Source organism: Toxorhynchites rutilus, chromosome 2 (genome assembly GCF_029784135.1).
Source record: "Toxorhynchites rutilus septentrionalis strain SRP chromosome 2, ASM2978413v1, whole genome shotgun sequence".
NCBI lineage: Eukaryota > Metazoa > Arthropoda > Insecta > Diptera > Culicidae > Toxorhynchites > Toxorhynchites rutilus.
In genome coordinates, this window is record NC_073745.1 from 93,778,231 (window position 1) to 93,790,152 (window position 11,922).

General features: G+C 39.2%; 1 protein-coding gene across 1 annotated transcript; it reads left to right on the forward strand.

The window, feature by feature from the left end:
- The first annotated feature begins 8,691 nt into the window (after positions 1-8,691).
- On the forward strand, positions 8,692-11,208 carry LOC129764864 (actin, indirect flight muscle-like). The gene is made up of 3 exons (XM_055764412.1): positions 8,692-8,850; positions 9,504-10,456; positions 10,518-11,208. Exons 2-3 carry the CDS (start codon positions 9,532-9,534, stop codon positions 10,721-10,723), a joined length of 1,131 nt encoding a protein of 376 aa, XP_055620387.1. The 5' UTR covers positions 8,692-8,850; positions 9,504-9,531; the 3' UTR covers positions 10,724-11,208.
- The last annotated feature ends 714 nt before the right edge of the window (positions 11,209-11,922 follow it).

Below are 11,922 nucleotides of genomic sequence, written 5' to 3' on the forward strand. Positions count from 1 at the left end.
CGTTCGATAAGGGTCACGTTTACATGAAATAATATTAACATTAATAACTATATTTGCTGCGAGCGGATTATGATGATTTGTAAATCAATCGAAATAGAAATATCATAAGCATTACAATCCCCTATTCTATAAAAGGTTTAAATTGATGTAAATTGAAAGCTCTCCCATTTACCCATGTTCTGTCCATTTGTGTGCTTACTATAAAAGTCAAGTAATTGCAATTTCTACTACACAGTATCGCTCCTGCCAGCGAGCAGTCAATATCAAATCGTCGTATTATTTTGCTCACAACTCAAAATACGATGTTGTTTCTATGTGTTGTCATATTTAGACTGGAATGGTTACCATTAAGTGGTTCAAATGTTTTGTTTATAAGACATATTAGGTTAGGGAAAAAGAAATCCATTATTTTGCGTGAAATTCAAAGCGTTATTTTAGATGTTCCGAATTGTTCGATTTGGGCTAAATATTCACAATTTTGTTGTTGCCATTTTAAATGTAGCTTCATAATGCCTCAGTCATGGAAGTATTGATCCTCATTGGCGAAAAACTTTAATAATCGATTTTCAAATCTTCTCTTGATACCAATTTTTATCATTCAGGAAGTTTATCAATGCGAGAAAAAGGTAGTAATCGCTAGGACCCAAGTCCGGATTATTAAAACTTCCCAACCAAGCTCCTGAAGTTTCTGGCGAGTTACTACAGACTAGGGACATCATCCGTCCTCAACTAGCAGGACACTTCCTGATTTAGCGTTCCTTTTGGGACATTCTGATTTATTTTTCATATTCTAGCATTTGGCCTGATTTTCATAAAAAATTCAATTTTGGTGACGAATCATAATTTATCATCAGTACAAAATATACGTGCTTACAAACCCATGAAAACGAAAGTTACGAATCGTGCATTCTGAGCGTCGCGTAGCGTTTTGTACTTCTGGTACGATTTGCGATGAAGTGCTCTTATAAGTTAATCCAAACTCTGAAAAATCGATTGCAAGTTTCCGGAATTGCTGTAGTATTTGAAAAATTACAGATGATTTTTTAAAACACCATTAAAACCAGTTCTTGGCACTTTTATGAAATCAATGCGAAAAATTTAAATAATTTTTTAAGTTTAATTTTTAAGTGGCGGAAATGCCACCATATCCATGAGATTTTTTTCCGAGTCAGCATATTCTATTGGGGTTTTGTGACATAGCGCTTTTCTTCTGTGAGGTTATTTCCGTTCGGCTTATTTCCTGTGTGATTTCTTCCGGTCATGAGATGCTACAGATTGCATATTTTTGACATAAAGTACATATAGGTACAGATTTTTTTCAGTTTTAAATTGTTGTTACTGTTTTTTTTGCTCTGTTCTATTAATTAAAATCAATAGAGAAACACACCTCGTCATAAATGAAAACAGAACATAACGTATCTGTGATTTTGCTAGAGGCGAATGAACTGCAAAGTTTAAAGCCTCTTAAAAACAAAGAAAAGAAAAAAAATCTGTGATTAAAGCATTTATGATGTTGTAATTGTTCATTTTAGTAAGGATCGTAAGGATTGATTGGAAGCGTTACATGTTTCAGTATACGACGGTCGTTCGAAAATCCCGTGAAAAGTCAGAGAGCTAGCATTACTGGCGCGAATGGAGGTTATGTTTAGTAAGTAGCGTCTCTTGAGAGACTGTTTCTGTGCTAGACGTATAACTACGTCTTTCATTAAGGGTGCCTAATCAGAAAACAGGTCACGTTTTTATGAAACAAAGTTAACGTTAATAACTATTTTTGCCGTGAACAGATTCTGGCGATTTACATACCAAACGAATAGGAAATTCTCTAAGATTTGTTTGATATACTATACATTACAATCTGTATATGGTTCAAATTGATGAAAATTGGAAGCATTCTCATTGCCTCATACATTTGGTCTGTCTATTTGTGTGTTTTCCCGAACAGAGCTGTCAATAACGAGCAACGAAGGGGAAATCGTAAGATGTAAAGTCTCCGTAAACAAAAGAAAAGAAGAAGAACGAAGGGGAATATTTGCCTAGAGTATAAACGGTGGAGCTTGCTGAGGCAAACTTCATTTTTTGTGAGGACACCGACTGGACAACACCGTTGATGGGCGAGCTGGACGGCGAGGGATCGAATGTTTTTTTCAAGGCAATGGGGTTGGAGGAGTAATATGAGAAAACAGTAGAATTTTCCAAGGGCCTTTTTGAAGGTTAGAGATGAATGAACTGAAGAAGTTTAAAGTCTTTTTAATTCAACAAGGAATGGAAGGATAGGCAATCTTTCAGTATCGTTCTAGATACGAAACAATGAACATCTCTTGTTCTTCCTTGTTTTGCGCCATCACATGTCTTCGTTTCGGACTGAGCTGTTTACGCGACCAAATTACTCACTCGCTGATGTCTCTGGCATTGCAATCATTGCATCAAACTGGCGCCATTGCATTAATATTTTGAGCTACACAATTGTGTGGGGAATCATCAAGCTGGGCTATCGTCAGCTCACCAAGAAAATAAATGTTCTGGAATTTTGTCAGTGATTTGGTTTCGCATGATGGTAGGGAAATTCTCTCCACAAAGGATGACAGCTAAGCTAATCTAGACTGGCAATATTAACAGAAAGGGCTTCTGTTGAGAAGACCGCAAAACAGAGATAAATGTGTGTATATTTAGTTGCTTCAAGAATGAATCATCAATTCTACAATAAAAAAAAACTCTTCAGGGCGACCAAACTGGTAGAATAGTTATTTCAAAATTTTCGTAGCATTATAAAATAATATCCGCAAAACATGCGTCTTGAATTAAACTACAGCGTAGTTCTACGTCAACTATGCGGTGGTGTCTTGAACACAACCTCCTAAATTTTTTTCCTTGGGTTGTCCATTTCCATTTTAGGGTGGTCCGAGAAATCAACTTCATTGTTTTTGAGTTATTAATGACCGAGAAATCTCCAAGACTTTCTTTCTTATGTTTCGGATTCGTTTGAATCGAGAAAGTCGGGCTATTGTGGTCACAAAATTTACGGAAATAGGGTTCCAACTCTTTTTGCATCCACCCTGTTCTCCAGACTTGGCTTTCTCGGATTACTATTTGCTCTCTAATTGAAAGAAATGGCTGGCGAGAAAAAATATTTATTCAACCCAAGTGGTGATTGTAGAAACGAATGACCATTTTTCAGACAAATTTAATCCTTCGGAAGAGATCACTACACTATGACTATATTGAGAAATAAAAAAAATTCCCATTAACAATTAAGTAGTTTTTATCTTTGCATGGATTTCCCAAATATCCTCGTAAAATTTTTTGAATCTACCTTAGACATATGGACGTACGCTTTGACACATCAGTGGGCCATTTTAAATTCACCAAACCACCGATAAATTGTTGTTCTTGAAGGAACCGAACTGGAATAACATTTCGTTAACCAATTTCTTGATTGTTCAGGAGTTTTTCCCACCAAAAGCCAATGTTTGATCATAATACGATACTCCTTCTTTCCCATTTTCTATACGAATGCTCAGGTAGTGACACTTAAACAACTGTAGTTTGTAAACAAACACACGAAATGTCATGAAACTTCACACATAAGCTTGTGACAGATGAACCTCTGGAAATTAATCGTTCATTTTTAGTGGCGCCATCTGTTGAAAAATCCCGAGACTTTTCAGCCCATGTAGTTCTTTAAATGGTGTGAAAATGTCTGATTTTGTGCCAAAAAACGCCATTCGTGGAAAGTGTTGAATTTCTTCTTCCATCCAAGAAAAACCGCGGCTAAAGCATATCGAGAGCTCCAAAACAACTTTCAAAGGTGCTGAATTCGAGGCATTGCTTGATGAGGATACATGGAGAGCATGAAGAGCTGTCGTCAGTATCAGGAGTCCCCCGGTAGGCCATTTCCAAGCGATTGCATGCGTTATGAATGACTCAAAAGCAAGGAGCATGGTTTCCTTACGATTTGAAACCAAGAGACATTGCGTAGTTTTTTTGTTTGTCTACGAGCAACTGCTCCAGCGGTAAAAAAAGAAGAGTTTTCTTCATTGCATCGAGACATGTGATGGAAAAGAAAGATTAGATTAGAGATTTCTCGGTCATCAATAACTCGAAAATGAAGTTGATTTCTCGGACCACCCTAAATCGGAAATGGACACCCCAAGGAAAAAAAAAAATTAAACAAATGCGGGTGCAGTATTTTGCGAAAAGGAACGAAACAACTTCTAATCTGTCGTACACTCACTGGACAATTCTATACTGTGATCAGGGCTCGGCAAAGTCATATTTAACTGAGGATAGACAAGGTAGCCGGAAGCCATCGGCTCCATATTCATCATTTTTAATTGGAAAGGAGTTTTTGCTTCTTCCAGCAGTTTCATTGGTAACATGAATCAACAGTCATTCGGGCTTTTTGCGTTGCTATCTCCTCTACGACTCTCAGTGCTCATTTCATTTGTCACCGTCAAATGGACTTCACGGCGTATTGAAGAGACTTCCCCCAGACTAAATTTGTTTCTCTCTCATGTATCATGTATGTACGTATCGATGTTTGAGTTCACGGTGGGCAAACAATGGAGCCGCCCATTAATTGTGTAACTACTACTTTTTGACGTGGGACTACGTCTAACCGGAGTATATGGGGGGTAAAATGAAAACCTAAACACAGAACATGCAGGCAAAAATGAAAGATTCCGAATGCTTATAAATCGATCATTTCTTACTGGATCGGAAAGATGTTTGCATCAATTGATAGGGAACATTTCTACGCATCTATCGCAATTAATAAAATGTTATTTTTCATTAGATGAACAATTGAATAACTGTAAAATGTTAAGCGTTATCCAAACTCCCTAACTGTCTCAATTTGATTGGTTCGATTCACGGTTTCCCCAACACAGCCATCATAACCAAGCAGCCTTGGGGAAATCGACATTGCAAATACATGAAAGTAGGGGGAAGCTTTTGTTCGCATCGAAATGTGTTCCCCTAACACAGACTTCAAATTCATGGAGCGTGGGAAAATTGCCATTGCAAATTCATGCAAGTCGGGTGTATTTTTGTTCTAGCTGAAATGTGCTTCCCCAACACAGACTTCAAAACTAAGGTGTCTGGGATATCGGCTTTGCAAATAAATGTAAACTGCGAGTGTTTTTGTACTCGCTTGCCTTTGTGCGGACTAGAGTATGTTTTCTTAACACGGTCTTCTAAACTAAGGAACTTGGGAAAATCGTGCAGACATTAGAGGCGAGTGAACTTTCAAGTTCAAAGCCTCTATAGTATAAAAAGTAGAGGTTGAAGTTGTTGATCCATGCAAGCCGGGGGTACTTCTGCACACGCATTTTTTTTTGCACTCTGAAAACTGTTTTCCTAACACGGATTACAGAAGCGGATACGAACACAACGCTTTGGCTCGGTTATTCAAGATTGCATTGAAGGATATGTCTTCATATCTTCTGCTCACTGAATTTCTACGCACACCATTTGGTGATAAGGTAAAAAGTTGATAACCATTTGCTGCGATAACGGCTATTGATAAAACAATATGCGTTCGAAGTACATACCAAAATCGATACTGAGTGCCTGAAGTTCATCAAATCAAGCAAATTCACGGTTCAAGAAGTACGTACACTTGAGAGATGTCAACTTCAGAGGGAAAAGTGAAATAAATAATCGTTTGATAATTCTTCCGTTCACATATTTTGTCCTAGGCATCATACCAAACATAAAAGGACTGTTCTTAAATTTATTTGTAACGAAAAACATAGTCTATCACAATGCATGAATTGACCTTACATGGCATTTATTCAACCTCTTTATTTACAAAGCAAATATATTGTATTCGATTGAATTCGGAAATTGTTTCATTCAATCAAAAATTTAATCAATGCATACAAATGATTGCTAAGCTAAGGTAGTGCCACGTCAACCTTGCGGTTATATCATAGATGTAACCCACCCATTTTTTTTATATGGACGAAAAATAAGATTGTGAACGCGAGCAACGAGGTACATGTCAGGGTGGAGTAGTAGTGGTGGATTGAAGTCAGGTTGAATGAAGAGGTAGATTTGTATACATTCGTTCGTTGATTGCAACGAAAGGTTGCCCACAAGGAGGGGTTCTATCACCTCTCCTTTGGTCACTGGTGGTTGACGACCTTCTGATTAGTTTGGAGACGAATGGTTTCGAAATCGTGGGTTTTGGTGATGATCTAGTCATAACGGTACGTGGCAAGTTCGACGATGTGATATCGAGCAGGATGCAGATGGCCTTAAACCTTACCCAATCATGGTGTATCAAAGAAGGTCTGAGCATAAATCCCTCGAAAACAACAATAGCCTAGGATAACCTATGCCTCACTAGTATGGTGGTCAAAGACTAAGGAGACTGTAGCTACAAAAAAGCTAAACAAACTCCGACGACTGGCATGCGCTGCTGTAACAGGAGCAATGCGAAGCACACCCTCAAAGGCATTGGAGGCTATCCTTCACATGGCTACCTTTGGGTCAACATGTTCATCTGGAGGCTAATAGAAGCGCTCTAAAGCTAAAAAGATATAAAAAAATATTAGACGGGGACAAAACTGGTCACTTGAGCATCCTGAATCTCTTACCCGCTGGACTAACCTCAGGGATGAACAGTGATTGGATGGAACCTAGGACCAATTATGACATTCCATACAGAGTGATCGAACTATCTCGTTCAGTATGGGATGAGGGTGGTCCCAATGTTCGTAATGGTTCAATCCTGTTCTATACTGATGGGTCGAAAATGGGTAACAGAACAGGTGCTGGAGTGTATGGTCCCAGAATAAAAATTTCTGTAGCTATGGGGAACTGGCCAACATTTTTCCAGGCAGAAGTAGCTGCAAAAATAGAATGTATAAATGTCTGACTTGAAAGAAATAGACATGCTTACATTTGCATGTTCTCAGACATTTGCCTTTTACGGCAACTATGTCAGATAAGTTCGGTACAACTGTATTGGATTCCTGGCCATTGCGGTATAGAGGGAAATGAACAACCAGATGAACTCGCAAGACGCGGCTCAAGCTCACCCTTCACTGGTCCAGAACCATTCTGTGGAATTTCTGAATGTGTGTTGAAGAGTGAGCTGAAGAAATGGGAAAACCGGGAAGTAACAGTCAACTGGATGGCTGTACAACTTAATCAGTCAAAAAAATTTATCACGCCGAGCATTAAAATTACTCAACAATTGCTGAGTCTTAATAAGAAAGACTTCAGCACATTCACTGATCTTATAACAGGACACTGTCCGAGTAAATACCATCTCAAAAACATAGATTTAGTGCAAGATGATATTTGTCGCTTTTGTAATGCCGAAAGCGAAACCTCGGAACATTTGCTCTGCAAATGCGGAGCACTAACAAGACGCAGACTTCAACACCTTGATAAGGCCATTCTGGGGCCCAAGGAAGTTTGGTCTGTGTCGCTGATCAGGACTATAAACTTTATCAAACAGATTATTCCTGATTGGCACCTATCTCGCTATAGCTTTCAGTCTACTTCTTCATCAATAAGCAGTAAATAAGCTTGAAGCGTAGTATAAAAAATGGGGCATACCACAATAGTTCAAAATAATGGACGCAGTGGTTCACACCCAACAAGGGAAAGAAAAAAAAATCATTCGTTAGATCAATTAGAAGAACCATTTGCAAGAATTTGCTGTTCTTCGACTGATTTGGCGTGGAATTGATCTATAGTGAGGAGGAAATAAGTTTCAATCATGACCTAATATCGGCTATAAAAGATTCTGTTCACATTGGAATTGATTGATTGATTAGATTCATTCGAACTTGTTTGTATTGAAGAGGTTTTAAACTTTGGAGTTCATTGATGACGAACCAGCCAATAGTGTTGAAAGTCACTAAAATACAGAACAAAAATTGAGAAGTGGCATTCAACGCTTCCTTGTAGTTATTTGAATGGTCCCAACATAGTGGAAAAATACCTTTTTAGTTTTGTATTAACTTTGGGAAAACGAGGAAAGTCAGATGTGTCAAATCAGGTGAATACGACGTATGAAACAGACACGATATCGAGCCAAAGGTTGGTGCACGATCTATAACTAGTGACTTGATGCATTATCGGGTAAACTGTAATATTCAAGTTAAGCTTGATGGATTGGTGCCACCAATATGTTCAAACTCTGAGATAAAACTCTCCAGTATCCAAGCAAGAAACCGAATAAGCAAGGTTGAACGAAGTCTTTCTAGATTATATTTTTACATTGTATGAGTCCCGGAACCTAGAAAATACATTGCGTATGTTCAAATAAGATCATTCATTCGTTCCTATTCACGCTTCAGTAACCTAGATATTAATATCATTAAATTATTTTTCTTTATTTTTTTATATTTAACTATGCTTCTGAAAACAAAATATATGGGTTATTGTTTTTATAAATTTCAAAAAAAAAAAGAATTTAACAATTCTTCTTCTCATAGTTGAAATCCATCCGGCTTCGAACACTAATTCCCCGATAGTACTTAAAATCGCAAGTCGGTCCGTTGATCTGATTGCCGACACATGCATTTTTAGCGTTAATTCCAATTTTAGAAAAAAATGCATCCACTTCGTTTCGCACCCGTTGAAATACGCAACAGCAGCGAATTCGCACCGAACGCATCTTCGTTTTCGGATTACAATCGATCGATTGTCAATCGGTTGATCGCTCGGGGATGCATTAGTTCGATCCATCTATGGACTGTTGATTAGTTGGGGCCTCCCTGGTATAAAATCCAACGTCCTCCGAAGAAAACCTAATCACTTACGATTGGATTGAGTAGACTGCTAGTGGTGTGCTCACTGCGCTAGATCATCTTGATATCCTTTCTCACCAAGGTCGGTTTTTCCGCTTGGGTGTGGCTCAAAGAAGACTGTGCCGTGTGATTGCAATGTGTCGTCATCATCCAGTAGTGGTGTTGAGTGCTGGTGATTCGTCCGTTTTCCCACCAACTGTGCCTGTGATGTCCTGTGCCGTTCAATCCTTTTTTGTCCGTTATTCCTGTTCTGCTGGAAGCGAATTTCAGCATCATGTGGTGAGATGAGAACAATGTGTGGTTCGAGAACACATTTTTGTGTTTATCTGTTCAAATAGTTCTCGGACCTTAGAAATAGACGGAGATCCTGTGATATAAAGTGATTGAAAGCATAATAATAAATCCGCTAAGAATTAGTGCTCTTAAATTCATAAAAAAATATTTAGAAATAATTTTATGCTAGAAAATCTGAAACATGAAATGTACTGGGCGTAGTAGAAGTTCTTACAATTTCTCATTTTTCTACTTTTGATTGAAGTTGGTTTCAATAAATCACTGATAAACAGTTGGAACAGTGATTTCATTAGAATAGAGATGGTTTTCAGTAAAAGTAAAAGTTAATGTACTATACTGTTGTTTGTGCATTACATAATTCCAGCAAAGCGATCAACTAATTGTACTTTTTTTTCTTCTTATATTTTGAAATTAAAACACATACTGCTTGCGTGCAATTAGAACCCCGAAGCCATAAACCAGCACCAAAATGTGTGACGATGATGCTGGAGCACTGGTCATTGACAACGGATCCGGAATGTGCAAAGCTGGATTTGCTGGTGATGATGCCCCACGTGCCGTCTTCCCGTCCATCGTCGGCCGCCCACGCCACCAAGGTGTGATGGTTGGTATGGGTCAGAAGGACGCCTACGTGGGTGATGAGGCGCAATCCAAGCGTGGTATTCTCACTCTAAAGTACCCGATAGAACACGGCATCATAACAAATTGGGATGATATGGAGAAGATTTGGCATCACACCTTCTATAATGAGTTGAGAGTAGCTCCTGAGGAGCATCCGGTTTTGTTGACGGAAGCTCCTTTGAATCCCAAATCAAACCGCGAGAAGATGACTCAGATCATGTTCGAAACTTTTGCCTCGCCGGCAGTTTATGTTGCCATTCAGGCGGTTCTATCGCTGTACGCTTCCGGTCGTACCACGGGTATTGTGCTGGATTCCGGAGATGGTGTCTCTCACACCGTACCAATCTATGAAGGTTATGCCCTGCCACATGCCATCCTTCGTATGGATCTGGCTGGTCGTGATCTGACCGACTATTTGATGAAGATCCTGACTGAACGCGGCTACTCCTTTACCACCACTGCTGAGCGGGAAATCGTTCGCGACATCAAGGAAAAGTTGTGCTACGTCGCTCTGGACTTTGAGCAGGAAATGCAAGCTGCTGCCGCAACATCATCTTCTGAGAAGTCCTATGAACTCCCCGATGGTCAAGTCATCACCGTCGGCAATGAACGTTTCCGCGCCCCAGAAGCTCTCTTCCAGCCATCCTTCCTGGGTATGGAAGCAACCGGAATTCACGAGACTGTTTACAACTCGATCATGCGTTGTGATGTTGACATCCGCAAGGATCTTTATGCCAACAGCGTCCTGTCCGGAGGCACAACTATGTATCCAGGTGGGCCCTAAAACGTATTCATGAAGAGAACATCTTATAATGCATATTTCTGCTCTATTAGGTATTGCTGATCGTATGCAGAAAGAAATCACTTCACTGGCTCCATCCACCATTAAGATCAAAATCATTGCTCCTCCCGAGCGTAAGTACTCAGTGTGGATCGGCGGTTCCATTTTGGCTTCGCTGTCTACATTCCAGACTATGTGGATCTCCAAGCAGGAATATGACGAAGGTGGGCCTGGAATTGTCCACCGCAAGTGTTTCTAAGTGATCAACGAAGGTCACTCATACTGCCATCAGTCCAAACAACAGTCAACATTAAAGTGTGCCTCTTCAATCCGATTCTAACCAGGGTCAGAATCGGATAGCGTCGTGCTACATATCGTACCTTGTTCAATTGTATTGCTTGCGAACATATAGCTTGCACAAACCGCAATTTTGTACTCTAACCATCGAAATAAGACAGAAGCATAAATGGGATCGTAGAGTACCCGGATTGGACACCATTCAGTTTCCGGGTTAAACAAGGGTTTTTCCTTTGCGGTTGAAATCTTGAAAACATCACATGCGCTTTACTCTTTTCTAGAAGTTTATTGTAGAACCAATCGTCTATACTTTGTGCCATTTATACTTATGCTTACTCAAAATGTTTGATCGTGAAAAAATATGCTTTTGTACTGTTTCTAGTTTTACACATTTTCAGTAATAAAATATTGAAAAATAAAAACACACGTTCAGATTTGAAAATTTAATTTCACCATGTATTTTCTCCAGCATTGGATTACTGCCTTTATATTTGGTCCGAAAATTTATGAACCAAGTGTAAGTTTGATTATACCATCATATAATTTCAGGAACATGCAATATCCATACAATTGGTCTCTATGGCGTCTGGCGTCTATGTCCTGGATGTTTGTCGACGCCCTTCTTATGATCAATCTTCAAATGTTGGGTAAAGTAACATCTTTGTTCATCAACAAAGGGAAAGGGTGTGATAACTGCTAACTGTTACTTGCCGAATTATTTTCTAGCTTTTAGTACATTGTCTGTATTATTATTATCATGTTTAACAATGAAACCGTTTAACTGACCGAAGTTAATTCGACCCCTGAATACACACTACAATTCCTGGTCCTTCTGGTTTTCCTAACCCTTGGCGATGGTTCTCGCTGGTGCTCCCTTAGGTCCTCTGGTGGCCTTGCCTTTATGGACGTGATATCTTAATAAATATTGCTCGGAGGGGTGAGATACTGTCATGACGCTTCTGCGTTCGTGGCTTGGTTGAGGGTTTTTAATCAGACAACATTTTGCTCTTTTATACAAGAATTTTTCACTACATTGTCTCCTTGTGGGTTCTTATCTACCCCAGAAGAGCGGAGCGTAAAAGACGGAAAAATTATGAGACGGGCGAACGAGGGGAAGATTATACGCACGCAGGCGCAAATATCCTAATTCTCTGTCTTATT